We start from the raw sequence: 18,892 nt of genomic DNA on the forward strand, positions 1-18,892 counted from the left end.
GTCAAAGTTGTGAACAGAGTGCCCCATGGTGACGGACAATGAACATAATTACATTTTATCGATGGCAATTTGAATGCACAGAGATATCGTGAGATCCTGAGGCCCGTTGGTGTGTCATTCATCCTCCGCCATCACCTCATGTTTCAGTATGACAATGCACAGCCCCATGTCGCAAGGATCTGGACACATTTCCTAGAAGCTGAAAATGTCCCGGGCCTGTATACTCACCAGACATGTCACCCATGGAGCATGTTCGGGATGCTCTGGATCGACGTGTACGACAGCATGGTCCAGCTCCCACCAATATCCAGCAACTTCTCACAGCCATTGAAGTGGAGTGGGACAACATTCCACAGACCACAATCAACAGCCTGATCAACTCTATTGAAAGGAGATGTGCCGCGCTGCAGGAGGCTAATGATGGTCACACCAGATACCGACTGGTTTTCTGATCCACACACCTACATTTTGTTTTTTAAGGTATCTGTGACCTTTAAGGTATCTGAGATGTATATCTGTATTCCCAGTCATGTGAAATCCATAGATTAGGGCCTAATGAATGTATTTCAATTGACTGATTTCTTTATATGAAATTGTTGCATATTGTGTTAATATTTTTGTTCAGTGCCTTTGGAAAGTATTCAGACTCCTTGACTTTTTCCACATTTTGTTACGTTACAGCCTTATTATAAAATGTATTAAACCATTTTTTCCCCCTCATCAATCTACACGCAATAACCCATAATGACAAAGCAAAAATTGTTTATTAGAATTTTTGCAAATGTATTACAAAAAATGCTGAAATATCATATTTACATAAGTATTCAAACCCTTTACTCAGTACTTTGTGGAAGCACCACTGTCCTTGAGTGGCCCAGCCAGAGCCCGGACTTGAACCCGATCGAATATCTCTGGAGAGACCTGAAAATAGCTGTGCAACGACGCTCCCCATCCAACCTGACAGAGCTTGAGAGGATCTGCAGAGGAGAATGGGAGAAACTCCCCAAATACAAGTATGCCAAGTTTGTAGCGTCATACCTAAGCATCGAGTCTTCTTGGAATGTCCTGTGTAACCTGACTTAAACGTTGTATGAATGTCATCACAAGTGTAACGTTCCTGACCTATTTTTATGTTATTTTGATTATGTTTAGTTGGTCAGGGCGTGAGTTGGGGTGGGCATTGTATGTTGTGTGTGTTTGGTTAGTCTATGGGTGTTGTATGTGTATGGGATAGTGTTTGTTAGGTTGTCTAGTTATGTCTATGGCTGCCTAGATTGGGTCTCAATCAGAGACAGCTGTCATTCATTTGTCTCTGATTGGGAGCCAGATTTAAGGTAGCCATAGGCAGTAGGCTTTTGTGGGTGTTTGTTCCTGTGTCAGTGTTTGGGCGACACAGGACGGTTGAAGGTTTGTTAGTTTGTTGTTTTGTAGTTTGTAGTGTCTTGTTTGCTGTTCTTCATTAAAAGATGGCTTATTTCCCTCAATCCGCATCTTGGTCCTATCCATGCTCCTTCTCGTCTAAGGGGGAGAACAACATTGACTGCCTTTACAGAAACACCCACCACAACAGGACCAAGCGGATTGAGGAGAGAGAGAAAGAACTAAGGCACTGGACACAGGAGGAATGGTCTTGGGAGAACATGGACGGAAAAGGACCCTGGGGAAGGGTTGGAGAGAATCGCCGCTCTCGGGAGGTGAAGAAGGCAGCCACAGCCCAGGAGCGGTGGATTGAGGAGGCAGCACGGATGAGAGGCTGGAAGCCCGAGAGGCTCACCCAAGAATTTCTTGGGGGGGGGCTAAAGGGGAGCGTGGCGAAGCCGGGTTGGATACCTGAGCCAACTCCCCGGGCTTGCCGTGGAGTAAGAGGGCGTCGTACTGGTCAGACACCGTGTTATGCGGTAAAGCGCACGGTGTCCCCAGTACGCGTGCTTAGCCCAGTGCGGGCTATTCCACCTTGCCGCACTGGGAGGTCTAGGTTGGGCATCGAGCCGGATGCCATGAAGCCGGCCCAACGTATCTGGCCTCCAGTACGTCTCCTCGGGCCGGCGTACATGGCACCAGCCTTACAGGTGGTGTCCCCGGTTCGCCTGCATAGCCCAGTGCGGGCTATTCCACCTCGCCGCACTGGCAGGTCTACGGGGACCATTCAACCTGGTAGGGTTGGGGAGGCTCGGTGCTCAAGAGCACGTGTCCTCCTTCACGGTCCGGTATATCCGGCGCCACCTTCCCACCCCAGCTCAGTACCACCAGTGCCTACACCACGCACCAGGCTTCCAGTCCATCTCCAGAGCCCTGTTCCTCCTCCACGTACTCTCCCTATGGTGCGTGTCTCCAGCCCAGTGCCTCCAGTTCCGGCACCACGCACCAAGCCTCCTGTGCGTCTCCAGAGCCCTGGACGCACTGTTCCTTCTCCCCGCACTCGCCCTGAGGTGCGTGCCCTCAGCCCGGTACCTCCAGTTCCGGTACCACGCACCAGGCCTAGAGTGCGCCACGAGAGTCCAGTGTGCCCTGTTCCTGTTCCCCGCACTCGCCCTGAGGTGCGTGCCCTCAGCCCGGTACCTCCAGTTCCGGTACCACGCACCAGGCCTATAGTGCGTCTCAGCCGGCCAGAGTCTGCCGTCTGCCCAGCGGTGCCTGAATGGCCCGTCTGCCCAGCTCCGTCTGAGCCATCTGTCTGCCCAGCTCCGTCTGAGCCATCTGTCTGCCCAGCTCCGTCTGAGCCATCTGTCTGCCCAGCGCCGTCTGAGCCATCTGTCTGCCCAGCGCCGTCTGAGCCATCTGTCTGCCCAGCGCCGTCTGAGCCATCTGTCTGCCCAGCGCCGTCTGAGCCATCTGTCTGCCCAGCGCTGTCTGAGCCATCTGTCTGCCCAGCGCCGTCTGAGCCATCTGTCTGCCCAGCGCCGTCTGAGTCATCCGTCTGCCACGAGCCATCTGAGCCGCCCGTCTGTCCCGAGCCAGTAGAGCCGTCCGTCAGTCAGGAGCCGCTAGAGCCGTCCGTCAGTCAGGAGCCGCCAGAGACGCCCGCCAGTCAGGAGCTGCCAGAGACGCCCGCCAGTCAGGAGCTGCCAGAGACGCCCGCCAGTCAGGAGCTGCCAGAGACGCCCGCCAGTCAGGAGCTGCCAGAGACGCCCGCCAGTCAGGAGCTGCCAGAGACGCCCGCCAGTCAGGAGCTGCCAGAGACGCCCGCCAGTCAGGAGCTGCCAGAGACGTCCGACAGTCCGGAGCTGCCGTACAGTCCGGAGCTGCCCTACAGTCCGGAGCTGCCGTACAGTCCGGAGCTGCCCTACAGTCCGGAGCTGCCCTACAGTCCGGAGCTGCCCTACAGTCCGGAGCTGCCCTACAGTCCGGAGCTGCCCTACAGTCCGGAGCTGCCACTCAGCCAGGACCTGCCGGAGTCCCTCAGCCAGGACCTGCCGGAGTCCCTCAGCCAGGACCTGCCGGAGTCCCTCAGCCAGGACCTGCCGGAGTCCCTCAGCCAGGACCTGCCGGAGTCCCTCAGCCAGGACCTGCCGGAGTCCCTCAGCCAGGACCTGCCGGAGTCCCTCAGCCAGGACCTGCCGGAGTCCCTCAGCCAGGACCTGCCGCCCCTTATCCCGGTGCTGGTCCTTATCCCGGTGCTGGTCCTTATCCCGGTGCTGCCCCTTATCCCGGTGCTGCCCCTTATCCCGGTGCTGCCCCTTGTCCCGGTGCTGCCCCTTGTCCCGGTGCTGCCCCTTGTCCCGGTGCTGCCCCTTGTCCCGGTGCTGCCCCTTGTCCCGGTGCTGCCCCTTGTCCCGGTGCTGCCCCTTGTCCCGGTGCTGCCCCTTGTCCCGGTGCTGCCCCTTGTCCCGGTGCTGCCCCTTGTCCCGGTGCTGCCCCTTGTCCCGGTGCTGCCCCTTGTCCCGGTGCTGCCCCTTGTCCCGGTGCTGCCCCTTGTCCCGGTGCTGCCCCTTCTCCCGGTGCTGGTCGCTCATTTAGGTGGTGTTAGTGGGAGGGTGGTCATTGGGAGGGGGATAAAGAAGCGGGGATTGATTATGGTGGGGTGGGGACCTCGCCCTCAGCCTGAGCCACCACCGTGGTCAACTGCCCACCCAGACCCTCCCCTGGACTTTGTACTGGTGCGCCCGGCGTTCGCACCTTGAGGGGGGGGGTTCTGTAACGTTCCTGACCTATTTTTATGTTATTTTGATTATGTTTAGTTGGTCAGGGCGTGAGTTGGGGTGGGCATTGTATGTTGTGTGTGTTTGGTTAGTCCATGGGTGTTGTATGTGTATGGGATAGTGTTTGTTAGGTTGTCTAGTTATGTCTATGGCTGCCTAGATTGGGTCTCAATCAGAGACAGCTGTCATTCATTTGTCTCTGATTGGGAGCCAGATTTAAGGTAGCCATAGGCAGTAGGCTTTTGTGGGTGTTTGTTCCTGTGTCAGTGTTTGGGCCACACAGGACGGTTGAAGGTTTGTTAGTTTGTTGTTTTGTAGTTTGTAGTGTCTTGTTTGCTGTTCTTCATTAAAAGATGGCTTATTTCCCTCAATCCGCATCTTGGTCCTATCCATGCTCCTTCTCGTCTAAGGGGGAGAACAACATTGACTGCCTTTACAACAAGGCTCTAACGATGTTCCACCAGGTGTTCTAGTAATGTTGTAACAAGGTTCTAATGATGTTCCACCAGGTGTTCTAGTAATGTTGTAACAAGGTTCTAACGATGTTCCACCAGGTGTTCTAGTAATGATGTAACGTTTAATGTTTTAACACGGTTCTAACGATGTTCCTCCAGGCGTGCCACTGTCCGTCTGACGGAGGTCAGCTGATGTGCTACCCTGTCCCAGACTGTGATCCCAGCAACCCCGGTGACCCCCACAAACCCATGCTGGCCACCATACAGGAGGGTCACCCTAGACACCCTACATATCCCCCTATCCATCCCGACCTCGCACAGGACACACTGAGAGAGACTGAGAGAGACAAACATGCTATACCCCCCTATAACACACAAGAGACACAGGCGATAGGTGTACCCCCTTACAACCGTCCTCCATACCCTTTTAACGGGCCAAAACTACCAGCACCCAACAGCCCACACCTCCCACCGTTCCCGTTCGATGCCCCTATTCCTTCGGACCACCTGCCCCCGTTCACGCCAGATGCCCCTATTCCCTCGGACCACCTGCCCCCGTTCACGCCAGATGCCCCTATTCCCTCGGACCACCTGCCCCCGTTCACGCCAGATGCCCCTATTCCCTCGGACCACCTGCCCCCGTTCAAGCCAGACCACATGACTGAGGATGGGGACTATGACTACCCTACTACAGACGAACCCCCTGTGAATGATCTGGCCTACCCTACACCGTCCTCCTCTGTCATCTATGTCTCCTACCCTGGGACAGGGGCTACACAGCCTCGCCACGAAAGGGGTAATAGTAAGAGCTACGATAAGCCTAATGATTGGGCTGAGAACGGCTATGGTAACAAGGGATATGATAGTAGAGATAAGCAGGAGCTCAGGGAGATATATGGAGTCCATGAGCCAACCACAGACAGTATGGTTACAGACAGAGTAGGACTGAGAGACAGGCTAGGGCAGACAGACAGATCTACAGAGACCGACAGATCTCAGCATATAGGTAGGGTGATGCTGACAGACAAGCTAAAGAAAACAGACAGGTTGATGACATTTGGACTTTACAAGGCCACCACAGACGGGTTCGAAGAGACAGGCAGCCCAGTTACTGACAGCCCAGTGACAGTAGAACAGACCACTTCTAGCCAGCTTGAAGACACCACAGTAGAGACCACATCCCGCAGTACCAGCTCCAGCCACCAGGATACCACCTCGACCTGGAACAGACCCTCAGAGAGCCAGATCCACCCTCACTCTCAAGAGGCCAGGGCTGGGGACGCACTGGAGAGCTGGGAGGAAGAGGAGGAGAGAGTAGCATCATTGGAGAATACCACAGGACCTCGGTGGGGAGACGTGTCTTATGATGTAGATTTGGATAAACAGGGGAGGAGAGGAGGAGAGGATGAGAGAGAAAGGAGTACCCCTAGCAACCATGTGAAGGCTGCAGGTGTCAGAGAACCTGGAAGTCACCAGGACAACACTACAGTAGAACACAGTACTACATCCCCCAGAAGGAATCAGGACCACACCACCCACAGGAAGCTTCACCACCACACCTTGACCAGGAAGCCTGACCACTACACAACCCCCAAGGAGTATGAGGTCGACACAGACAGAACTACATCTCCCAGACTGCCTGACCACCACACAGTCAGAACTACAACTCCAAGAGAGCTTGATGTCCACACCGACAGAACTACAATCCCAAGACAAGCTGAGCACCACAGCCTCAACAGACAGCCTGATCACCATACCCTGACCAGGAAGCCTGACCCCCATGCAGTCAGAACTACAACTCCCAGAGAGCTGAACCACCACACAACTCACAGACAGCCGGATCCCCATCACCCAGCTCCCAGGGACCCAGAGCAGCACCGTACTCCTCCCAGGGTGACATTCAGCCCAACCAGCCAGCCTTCTCTCAGGGTATCAGCTGATCTAGGTCACCACGGAAGTGAGCCTCTCCACAAGCAGTCCCAGACACTATTCAACCTGCAGGGCAATGATGCGGAGGAGCATGAGAAGGAGGAGGAGGAGGAGGAGAGGGGATATGTTCCAGTCTTTCTCCCAAAGACTCAGGAGGGTGAGTAAAACACTTGACTGAACCTGAACGTTCTTTATTGTTTAGTATCTAGAAGCTGAGTGGGTTGAAAACGCCATAGTTTTAAAGTTAGATGAGTGGCCAGGTTCATCATGTGGACAAAGATCCAGGTGTTTCTGTTGAGGCAGCTGTATGTCTGGTCCAGGTGTTGCTGTTGGCAGCTGTATGTCTGGTCCAGGTGTTGCTGTTGGCAGCTGTGTGTCTGGTCCAGGTGTTTCTGTTGGCAGCTGTGTGTCTGGTCCAGGTGTTGCTGTTGGCAGCTGTGTGTCTGGTCCAGTAACTCTGTTGAGGCAGCTGTATGTCTGGTCCAGGTGTTGCTGTTGGCAGCTGTGTGTCTGGTCCAGTAACTCTGTTGAGGCAGCTGTGTGTCTGGTCCAGTAACTCTGTTGAGGCAGCTGTGTTTCTGGTCCAGGTGTTTCTGTTGGCAGCTGTGTGTCTCGTCCAGGTGTTTCTGTTGAGGCAGCTGTATGTCTGATCCAGGTGTTTCTGTTGGCAGCTGTATGTCTGATCCAGGTGTTTCTGTTAGCAGCTGTATGTCTGGTCCAGGTGTTTCTGTTAGCAGCTGTGTGTCTAGTCCAGGTGTTTCTGTTGGCAGCTGTGTGTCTGATCCAGGTGTTTCTGTTAGCAGCTGTGTGTCTAGTCCAGGTGTTTCTGTTGGCAGCTGTGTGTCTGGTCCAGGTGTTTCTGTTGGCAGCTGTGTGTCTGGTCCAGGTGTTTCTGTTGAGGCAGCTGTGTGTCTGGTCCAGGTGTTTCTGTTGGCAGCTGTGTGTCTGGTCCAGGTGTTTCTGTTGAGGCAGCTGTGTGTCTGGTCCAGGTGTTTCTGTTGAGGCAGCTGTGTGTCTGGTCCAGGTGTTTCTGTTGAGGCAGCTGTGTGTCTAGTCCAGGTGTTTCTGTTGGCAGCTGTGTGTCTGGTCCAGGTGTTTCTGTTGGCAGCTGTGTGTCTGGTCCAGGTGTTTCTGTTGGCAGCTGTGTGTCTGGTCCAGGTGTTTCTGTTAGCAGCTGTGTGTCTAGTCCAGGTGTTTCTGTTGAGGCAGCTGTGTGTCTGATCCAGGTGTTTCTGTTAGCAGCTGTATGTCTGGTCCAGGTGTTTCTGTTAGCAGCTGTATGTCTGGTCCAGGTGTTTCTGTTAGCAGCTGTATGTCTGGTCCAGGTGTTTCTGTTAGCAGCTGTGTGTCTAGTCCAGGTGTTTCTGTTAGCAGCTGTGTGTCTGGTCCAGGTGTTTCTGTTGAGGCAGCTGTGTGTCTGGTCCAGTAACTCTGTTGAGGCAGCTGTGTTTCTGGTCCAGGTGTTTCTGTTGGCAGCTGTGTGTCTCGTCCAGGTGTTTCTGTTGGCAGCTGTGTGTCTGGTCCAGGTGTTTCTGTTGAGGCAGCTGTGTGTCTCGTCCAGGTGTTTCTGTTGGCAGCTGTGTGTCTGGTCCAGGTGTCTCTGTTGGCAGCTGTGTGTCTGATCCAGGTGTTTCTGTTGGCAGCTGTGTGTCTGATCCAGGTGTTTCTGTTGAGGCAGCTGTGTGTCTGGTCCAGGTGTTTCTGTTGAGGCAGCTGTGTGTCTGGTCCAGGTTTTTCTGTTGAGGCAGCTGTGTGTCTGGTCCATGTGTTTCTGTTGAGGCAGCTGTGTGTCTGGTCCAGGTGTCTCTGTTGAGGCAGCTGTGTGTCTGGTCCAGGTGTTTCTGTTGAGGCAGCTGTGTGTCTAGTCCAGGTGTTTCTGTTGAGGCAGCTGTGTGTCTGGTCCAGGTGTCTCTGTTGAGGCAGCTGTGTGTCTGGTCCAGGTGTTTCTGTTGAGGCAGCTGTGTGTCTGGTCCAGGTGTCTCTGTTGAGGCAGCTGTGTGTCTGGTCCAGGTGTTTCTGTTGAGGCAGCTGTGTGTCTAGTCCAGGTGTTTCTGTTGAGGCAGCTGTGTGTCTGGTCCAGGTGTCTCTGTTGAGGCAGCTGTGTGTCTGGTCCAGGTGTTTCTGTTGAGGCAGCTGTGTGTCTGGTCCAGGTGTCTCTGTTGAGGCAGCTGTGTGTCTGGTCCAGGTGTTTCTGTTGAGGCAGCTGTGTGTCTGGTCCAGGTGTTTCTGTTGGCAGCTGTGTGTCTGCTCTATATCTGCTCTATGTCTGCTCTATATCTGCTCTATATCTGCTCTATATCTGCTCTATATCTGCTCTATATCTGCTCTATATCTGCTCTGTATTTGTCTAATGGCCTCCCGAGTGGCGCAGTGGTCTAAGGTACTGCATCGCAGTGCTAGCTGTGCCACTAGAGACTCTGGGTTCGAGTCCAGGTTCTGTCGCAGCCGGCCGCGACCGGGAGGCTCATGGGGCGACGCACAATTGGCCCAGTGCCATCTGGGTTAGGGAGGGTTTGGCCGGCAGTGATGTCCTTGTCTCATCGCGCACTAGCAACTCCTGTGGCGGGCCGGGTGCAGTGCACGCTGACCAGGTCACCAGGTGTACAGTGTTTCCTCCCATCCCACACTCTGGCTGGCTTCCGGGTTGGATGGGCATGGGTTGTGTTTCGGAGGACGCATTGCTCTCGACCTTCGCCTCTCCCGAGTCCGTACGGGAGTTGCTGCGATGAGACAAGACTGTAACTACCAATTGGATACCACGAAATTGGGGAGAAAAAGGGGGTGATTTAAAAAAAAATCTCTTTCTTTCTAAAGATGTTGTTGAGAGGTAGTGTGTGTGTGTGTGCGTGCACTATATATCATGTGTAATATGTGTAATATGTGTGTTATTGCCCCTGTGTATCTCTAGCTGGTCCTGGTCCATCTTCTCTCAATGTGGTGGAGAGCTGCTGTGAGGTGGGCCAGAGATGGGCATCAGAGAACCAACACTGTAACAACATGCCTTTGTTGAAGGACGATAAACACTCTGTCTGCCGGTGAGTCTGCAACAGGACCTAGTGTAATATGATGTTAGTCTGCACCACCAGGACCTAGTGTAATATGATGTTAGTCTGCACCAGGACCTAGTGTAATATGATGTTAGTCTGCACCACCAGGACCTAGTGTAATATGATGTTAGTCTGCACCACCAGGACCTAGTGTAATATGATGTTAGTCTGCACCACCAGGGCCTAGTGTAATATGATGTTAGTCTGCACCACCAGGACCTAGTGTAATATGATGTTAGTCTGCACCACCAGGACCTAGTGTAATATGATGTTAGTCTGTACCACCAGGACCTAGTGTAATATGATGTTAGTCTGTACCACCAGGACCTAGTGTAATATGATGTTAGTCTGCACCACCAGGACCTAGTGTAATATGATGTTAGTCTGCACCACCAGGGCCTAGTGTAATATGATGTTAGTCTGCACCACCAGGACCTAGTGTAATATGATGTTAGTCTGCACCAGGACCTAGTGTAATATGATGTTAGTCTGCACCACCAGGACCTAGTGTAATATGATGTTAGTCTGCACCACCAGGGCCTAGTGTAATATGATGTTAGTCTGCACCACCAGGGCCTAGTGTAATATGATGTTAGTCTGCACCACCAGGACCTAGTGTAATATGATGTTAGTCTGCACCACCAGGACCTAGTGTAATATGATGTTAGTCTGCACCACCAGGACCTAGTGTAATATGATGTTAGTCTGCACCACCAGGGCCTAGTGTAATATGATGTTAGTCTGCACCACCAGGACCTAGTGTAATATGATGTTAGTCTGCACCAGGACCTAGTGTAATATGATGTTAGTCTGCACCACCAGGACCTAGTGTAATATGATGTTAGTCTGCACCACCAGGACCTAGTGTAATATGATGTTAGTCTGCACCACCAGGGCCTAGTGTAATATGATGTTAGTCTGCACCACCAGGACCTAGTGTAATATGATGTTAGTCTACACCACCAGGACCTAGTGTAATATGATGTTAGTCTGCACCACCAGGACCTAGTGTAATATGATGTTAGTCTGCACCACCAGGACCTAGTGTAATATTATGTTAGTCTGCACCACCAGGACCTAGTGTAATATGATGTTAGTCTGCACCACCAGGGCCTAGTGTAATATGATGTTAGTCTACACCACCAGGACCTAGTGTAATATGATGTTAGTCTGCACCACCAGGACCTAGTGTAATATGATGTTAGTCTGCACCACCAGGACCTAGTGTAATATGATGTTAGTCTGCACCACCAGGACCTAGTGTAATATGATGTTAGTCTGCACCACCAGGACCTAGTGTAATATGATGTTAGTCTGCACCACCAGGACCTAGTGTAATATGATGTTAGTCTGCACCACCAGGACCTAGTGTAATATGATGTTAGTCTGCACCACCAGGACCTAGTGTAATATGATGTTAGTCTGCACCAGGACCTAGTGTAATATGATGTTAGTCTACACCACCAGGACCTAGTGTAATATGATGTTAGTCTGCACCACCAGGACCTAGTGTAATATGATGTTAGTCTGCACCACCAGGACCTAGTGTAATATGATGTTAGTCTGCACCACCAGGACCTAGTGTAATATGATGTTAGTCTGCACCACCAGGGCCTAGTGTAATATGATGTTAGTCTGCACCACCAGGACCTAGTGTAATATGATGTTAGTCTGCACCAGGACCTAGTGTAATATGATGTTAGTCTGCACCACCAGGACCTAGTGTAATATGATGTTAGTCTGCACCACCAGGACCTAGTGTAATATGATGTTAGTCTGTACCACCAGGGCCTAGTGTAATATGATGTTAGTCTACACCACCAGGACCTAGTGTAATATGATGTTAGTCTGCACCACCAGGACCTAGTGTAATATGATGTTAGTCTGTACCACCAGGACCTAGTGTAATATGATGTTAGTCTGCACCACCAGGACCTAGTGTAATATGATGTTAGTCTGTACCACCAGGACCTAGTGTAATATGATGTTAGTCTGCACCACCAGGGCCTAGTGTAATATGATGTTAGTCTGCACCACCAGGACCTAGTGTAATATGATGTTAGTCTACACCACCAGGACCTAGTGTAATATGACACTAGTCTGCACCACCAGGACCTAGTGTAATATGATGTTAGTCTACACCACCAGGACCTAGTGTAATATGATGTTAGTCTACACCACCAGGACCTAGTGTAATATGATGTTAGTCTGCACCACCAGGACCTAGTGTAATATGATGTTAGTCTGCACCACCAGGGCCTAGTGTAATATGATGTTAGTCTGTACCACCAGGACCTAGTGTAATATGATGTTAGTCTGCACCACCAGGGCCTAGTGTAATATGATGTTAGTCTGCACCACCAGGACCTAGTGTAATATGATGTTAGTCTGCACCACCAGGACCTAGTGTAATATGATGTTAGTCTGCACCACCAGGACCTAGTGTAATATGATGTTAGTCTGCACCACCAGGACCTAGTGTAATATGATGTTAGTCTGCACCACCAGGACCTAGTGTAATATGATGTTAGTCTGCACCACCAGGACCTAGTGTAATATGATGTTAGTCTGCACCACCAGGGCCTAGTGTAATATGATGTTAGTCTGCACCACCAGGGCCTAGTGTAATATGATGTTAGTCTGCACCACCAGGACCTAGTGTAATATGATGTTAGTCTGTACCACCAGGACCTAGTGTAATATGATGTTAGTCTGCACCACCAGGACCTAGTGTAATATGATGTTAGTCTGCACCACCAGGACCTAGTGTAATATGATGTTAGTCTGCACCACCAGGACCTAGTGTAATATGATGTTAGTCTGCACCACCAGGACCTAGTGTAATATGATGTTAGTCTGCACCACCAGGACCTAGTGTAATATGATGTTAGTCTGCACCACCAGGACCTAGTGTAATATGATGTTAGTCTACACCACCAGGACCTAGTGTAATATGATGTTAGTCTGCACCACCAGGGCCTAGTGTAATATGATGTTAGTCTGCACCACCAGGACCTAGTGTAATATGATGTTAGTCTGCACCACCAGGACCTAGTGTAATATGATGTTAGTCTGCACCACCAGGACCTAGTGTAATATGATGTTAGTCTGCACCACCAGGACCTAGTGTAATATGATGTTAGTCTGCACCACCAGGACCTAGTGTAATATGATGTTAGTCTACACCACCAGGACCTAGTGTAATATGATGTTAGTCTGCACCACCAGGGCCTAGTGTAATATGATGTTAGTCTGCACCACCAGGACCTAGTGTAATATGATGTTAGTCTGCACCACCAGGACCTAGTGTAATATGATGTTAGTCTGCACCACCAGGGCCTAGTGTAATATGATGTTAGTCTGCACCACCAGGACCTAGTGTAATATGATGTTAGTCTACACCACCAGGACCTAGTGTAATATGATGTTAGTCTGCACCACCAGGACCTAGTGTAATATGATGTTAGTCTGCACCACCAGGACCTAGTGTAATATGATGTTAGTCTGCACCACCAGGGCCTAGTGTAATATGATGTTAGTCTGCACCACCAGGACCTAGTGTAATATGATGTTAGTCTGCACCACCAGGACCTAGTGTAATATGATGTTAGTCTGCACCGGGTCTTCTACCTGTTGGGTTTAGTAAGGTGCTTCTGGAGGACCTATCATCCTTTCACTCTCTCCTTTCTACCTTCTTTTACTCTGTATCTGCTTCTAAAGCCAGTTTCTATCTACATTCCAAGCTTCCACCTCTTACCCTAGGAAACTCTTTTCCACCATCTCCCCCTTCCGTAATTCTCCATCCCTCCCCCTGCCTCCTCCCTCTCTGCGGACGACTTTGTTAACTACTTTGTAAAGAACGTTGATGACATCCGCTCCTCATTCACTCAGCCTATTGAGTCCACTAGCCCCCTCACACAGAACAACCCCAGCCTTGACCTCTTTCTCCTCTCTCTCTCCAGATGACATCCAGCGACTAGTGATGTCCGTCCGCCCAACAACCTGCCCACTCGACCCCCTCCTCCCTTCTCCAGACCATCTCTGGAGACCTTATCCCATTCCTCACTTCCCTCATCGTCTCATCCCTGACCACTGGCTGCATCCTTTCTGACTTCGAAACGGCCAGAGTCACTCCCGTCCTCAAGAAACCAATGCTTGACACGTCTGACGTAAAAACTACAGACTTGTATCCTTACTTGAGCGTGCTGTCTATAACCAACTCTCTGGCTATCTCTCTCAGAACGATCTTCTAGACCCTAATCAGTCAGGCTTCAAGAGGGGTCACTGAACTGAGACTGCTCTTCTCTGTGTCCCAGAGGCTCTCCGCACTGCCAAAGCTGACTCTCTGTCCTCTGTTCTCATCCTCCTAGATCTATCTCCTGCCTTCGACAACGTGAACCATCAGATCTTCCTCTCCACCCTTTCAGGGCTGGGCCTCTCAGGCTTTGCACACTTTTTGATTGAATCCTACCTGGCATCCGCTCCTACCAGGTGACGTGGAGAGGATCTGTGTCTGCACCACGTACTCGCACTACTGGTGTCCCCCAGGGCTCGGATCTAGGCCCTCTCCTCTCCGTCTCCTCCTCTCGTGTCCGGACCACGTACTCGCACTACTGGTGTCCCCCAGGGCTCGGTTCTAGGCCCTCTCCTCTCCGTCTCTTCCTCTCGTGTCCGAACCACGTACTCGCACTACTGGTGTCTCCCAGGGCTCGGTTCTAGGCCCTCTCCTCTCCGTCTCCTCCTCTCGTGTCCGGACCACGTACTCGCACTACTGGTGTCCCCCAGGGCTCGGTTCTAGGCCCTCTCCTCTCCGTCTCCTCCTCTCGTGTCCGGACCACGTACTCGCACTACTGGTGTCCCCCAGGGCTCGGTTCTAGGCCCTCTCCTCTCCGTCTCCTCCTCTCGTGTCCGGACCACGTACTCGCACTACTGGTGTCCCCCAGGGCTCGGTTCTAGGCCCTCTCCTCTCCGTCTCCTCCTCTCGTGTCCGGACCACGTACTCGCACTACTGGTGTCCCCCAGGGCTCGGTTCTAGACCCTCTCCTCTCCGTCTCCTCCTCTCGTGTCCGGACCACGATCTCGCACTACTGGTGTCCCCCAGGGCTCGGTTCTAGGCCCTCTCTTCTTCTCTCTATACACCAAGTCATACCCTCACATGGTCTCTCCTATCATTGCTATGCAGATGACACTCGACTACTTTTTTCTCCTTCCCCCCTTCAGCCCGCCTGGTGTTCAACCTTCCCAAATTCTCCCATGTCACCCCGCTCCTCTGCACACTCCACTGGCTTCCAGTCGAAGCTCACATCTGCTATAAGACCATGGTAATTGCCATCGTAGCAGCAAGAGGAATTGCCCCTCCCTACTTTCAGGCTCAAACCCTACACCCCAACCCGAGCACGCTGTTCTGCCACCGCTGGTCTCTTGGCAGCTCCCGCTCAGCCCAGTCCAAGCTCTTCTCTGTCCTGCCACCCCAATGTTGGAACCAGCTTCCCCCTGAAGCTAGGACAGCAGAATTCCTGCCCATCTTCCAGAAATCATCTGAAACCCCTACCTCTTCAAAAAGTGTTTTAAATGGTCCCACAGCACCCCTCCTCGCACACCCTCCTCGTACACCCTCCTCGCACACCCTCCTCGCACACCCTCCTCGTACACCCTCATCGCACACCCTCCTCACACACCCTCATCGCACACCCTCATCGCACACCCTCATCGCACACCCTCATCGCACACCCTCCTCACTCACGACTTTCATGAAGTAACACTCACAATTCACTTGGTTGTCCCAGCTAGTTATCTGAAGATGAATAGACTAACTGTAAGTTGCTATTGATAAGAGCGTCTGCTACGTGGCTAAAATGTAAATGTAAAATGTATGATATGGAGGTGTGTAGTTCTTTAATCACTCCGTTTAAAGCAGAATGTAATCTCTAATTCTACTTTTCCATTTGGCAATATACGACATGTCTCTACCTCTCTCTCTCTCTCTCTTCCAGTATATCCCAGCAGCAGTGTTGTCAGAACGTTCTAAAGGAGACCAGGTGTCTGGCAGGTATCACTGTTGCTAAAGGAGGAGACAGGTGTGAGGTCGACCAGGAGAGCCAGTGTGCCGCAGACTCTTACCAGGCAAGACACACACACACACTCACAGAGACATGCAGGCAGGCACACTCACAGAGACATGCAGGCAGGCACACTTACAGAGACATGCAGGCAGGCACACTCACAGAGACAGGCAGGCAGGCAGGCACACTCACAGAGACAGGCAGGCACACTCACAGAGACATGCAGGCACACTTACAGAGACATGCAGGCAGGCAGGCACACTCACAGAGACAGGCAGGCACACTTACAGAGACAGGCAGGCAGGCACACTTACAGAGACATGCAGGCAGGCACACTCACAGAGACAGGCAGGCACACTTACAGAGACATGCAGGCAGGCAGGCACACTCACAGAGACATGCAGGCACACTCACAGAGACATGCAGGCACACTTACAGAGACATGCAGGCAGGCAGGCACACTCACAGAGACAGGCAGGCACACTTACAGAGACATGCAGGCAGGCAGGCACACTCACAGAGACATGCAGTCAGGCAGGCACACTTACAGAGACAGGCAGGCAGGCACACTTAGAGACATGCAGGCAGGCAGGCACACTCACAGAGACATGCAGTCAGGCACACTCACAGAGACATGCAGGCAGGCAGGCACACTTAGAGACATGCAGGCAGGCAGGCACACTCACAGAGACATGCAGTCAGGCACACTCACAGAGACATGCAGGCAGGCAGGCACACTCACAGAGACAGGCAGGCAGGCACACTTACAGAGACAGGCAGGCAGGCACACTCACAGAGACATGCAGGCAGGCAGGCACACTCACAGAGACATGCAGTCAGGCACACTCACAGAGACATGCAGGCAGGCAGGCACACTCACAGAGACAGGCAGGCAGGCACACTCACAGAGACAGGCAGGCAGGCACACTCACAGAGACATGCAGGCAGGCACACTCACAGAGACATGCAGACAGGCACACAGACAATAGGGTGACATTAGGTATGCAGTAGTGTTTTGGCGGTCATATTCCAGTAGTTGGCCGCCTGCAATTAGACAGTCATATTCCAGTAGTTGGCCTCCTGCCATTAGACAGTCATATTCCAGTAGTTGGCCTCCTGCCATTAGACAGTCATATTCCAGTAGTTGGCACCCTGCCATTAGACAGTCATATTCCAGTAGTTGGCCTCCTGCCATTAGACAGTCATATTCCAGTAGTTGGCACCCTGCCATTAGACAGTCATATTCCAGTAGTTGGCCTCCTGCCATTAGACAGTCATATTCCAGTAGTTGGCACCCTGCCATTAGACAGTCATATTCCAGTAGTTGGCACCCTGCCATTAGACAGTCATATTCCAGTAGTTGGCCTCCTGCCATTAGACAGTCATATTCCAGTAGTTGGCCTCCTGCCATTAGACAGTCATATTCCAGTAGTTGGCCTCCTGCCATTAGACAGTCATATTCCAGTAGTTGGCCTCCTGCCATTAGACAGTCATATTCCAGTAGTTGGCCTCCTGCCATTAGACAGTCATATTCCAGTAGTTGGCCTCCTGCCATTAGACAGTCATATTCCAGTAGTTGGCCTCCTGCCATTAGACAGTCATATTCCAGTAGTTGGCACCCTGCCATTAGACAGTCATATTCCAGTAGTTGGCACCCTGCCATTAGACAGTCATATTCCAGTAGTTGGCACCCTGCCATTAGACAGTCATATTCCAGTAGTTGGCACCCTGCCATTAGACAGTCATATTCCAGTAGTTGGCCTCCTGCCATTAGACAGTCATATTCCAGTAGTTGGCCTCCTGCCATTAGACAGTCATATTCCAGTAGTTGGCACCCTGCCATTAGACAGTCATATTCCAGTAGTTGGCCTCCTGCCATTAGACAGTCATATTCCAGTAGTTGGCACCCTGCCATTAGACAGTCATATTCCAGTAGTTGGCCTCCTGCCATTAGACAGTCATATTCCAGTAGTTGGCCTCCTGCCATTAGACAGTCATATTCCAGTAGTTGGCCTCCTGCCATTAGACAGTCATATTCCAGTAGTTGGCCTCCTGCCATTAGACAGTCATATTCCAGTAGTTGGCCTCCTGCCATTAGACAGTCATATTCCTGTAGTTGGCCTCCTGCCATTAGACAGTCATATTCCAGTAGTTGGCCTCCTGCCATTAGACAGTCATATTCCAGTAGTTGGCACCCTGCCATTAGACAGTCATATTCCAGTAGTTGGCACCCTGCCATTAGACAGTCATATTCCAGTAGTTGGCACCCTGCCATTAGACAGTCATATTCCAGTAGTTGGCCTCCTGCCATTAGACAGTCATATTCCAGTAGTTGGCCTCCTGCCATTAGACAGTCATATTCCAGTAGTTGGCACCCTGCCATTAGACAGTCATATTCCAGTAGTTGGCCTCCTGCCATTAGACAGTCATATTCCAGTAGTTGGCACCCTGCCATTAGACAGTCATATTCCAGTAGTTGGCCTCCTGCCATTAGACAGTCATATTCCAGTAGTTGGCCTCCTGCCATTAGACAGTCATATTCCAGTAGTTGGCACCCTGCCATTAGACAGTCATATTCCAGTAGTTGGCCTCCTGCCATTAGACAGTCATATTCCAGTAGTTGGCACCCTGCCATTAGACAGTCATATTCCAGTAGTTGGCACCCTGCCATTAGACAGTCATATTCCAGTAGTTGGCACCCTGCCATTAGACAGTCATATTCCAGTAGTTGGCACCCTGCCATTAGACAGTCATATTCCAGTAGTTGGCCTCCTGCCATTAGACAGTCATATTCCAGTAGTTGGCACCCTGCCATTAGACAGTCATATTCCAGTAGTTGACCCACAACTCAGGAATGTTGTGAAATTCAGATGAAGGTCTGTGAGTTTATTGTACTAAGTCTGTGGTAATCTAGCGTCAAGGAAATGCCAAACGTAATATTGGACCTCCGAGCATCCTTCAGAACCTCAGAATGGTTCCATATTTTATTTAACCATTATTTTACCAGGTAAGTTGACTGAGAACACGTTCTCATTTGCAGCAACGACCTGGGGAATAGTTACAGGGGAGAGGAGGGGGATGAATGAGCCAATTGTAAACTGGGGATCATTAGGTGACCATGATGGTTTGAGGGCCAGATTGGGAATTTAGCCAGGACACCGGGGTTAACACCCCTACTCTTACGATACGTGCCATGGGATCTTTAATGACCTCAGAGAGTCAGGACACCCGTTTAACGTCCCATCCGAAAGACGGCACCC

General features: G+C 51.5%; 1 protein-coding gene across 1 annotated transcript in view; it reads left to right on the plus strand.

The window, feature by feature from the left end:
- LOC129842156 (fibulin-2-like) overlaps positions 1-18,892 on the plus strand; it is an 88,496-nt gene that overhangs the window by 17,935 nt on the left and 51,669 nt on the right. Inside the window, exons 3-5 of the mRNA XM_055910571.1 lie at positions 4,754-6,680; positions 9,432-9,558; positions 15,564-15,693. Coding sequence (XP_055766546.1) covers positions 4,754-6,680; positions 9,432-9,558; positions 15,564-15,693 — 2,184 coding nt within the window. The remainder of the gene's footprint in view (positions 1-4,753; positions 6,681-9,431; positions 9,559-15,563; positions 15,694-18,892) is intronic.

This window comes from Salvelinus fontinalis, unplaced genomic scaffold (assembly GCF_029448725.1).
Source record: "Salvelinus fontinalis isolate EN_2023a unplaced genomic scaffold, ASM2944872v1 scaffold_0018, whole genome shotgun sequence".
In the NCBI taxonomy this organism is placed as follows: domain Eukaryota; kingdom Metazoa; phylum Chordata; class Actinopteri; order Salmoniformes; family Salmonidae; genus Salvelinus; species Salvelinus fontinalis.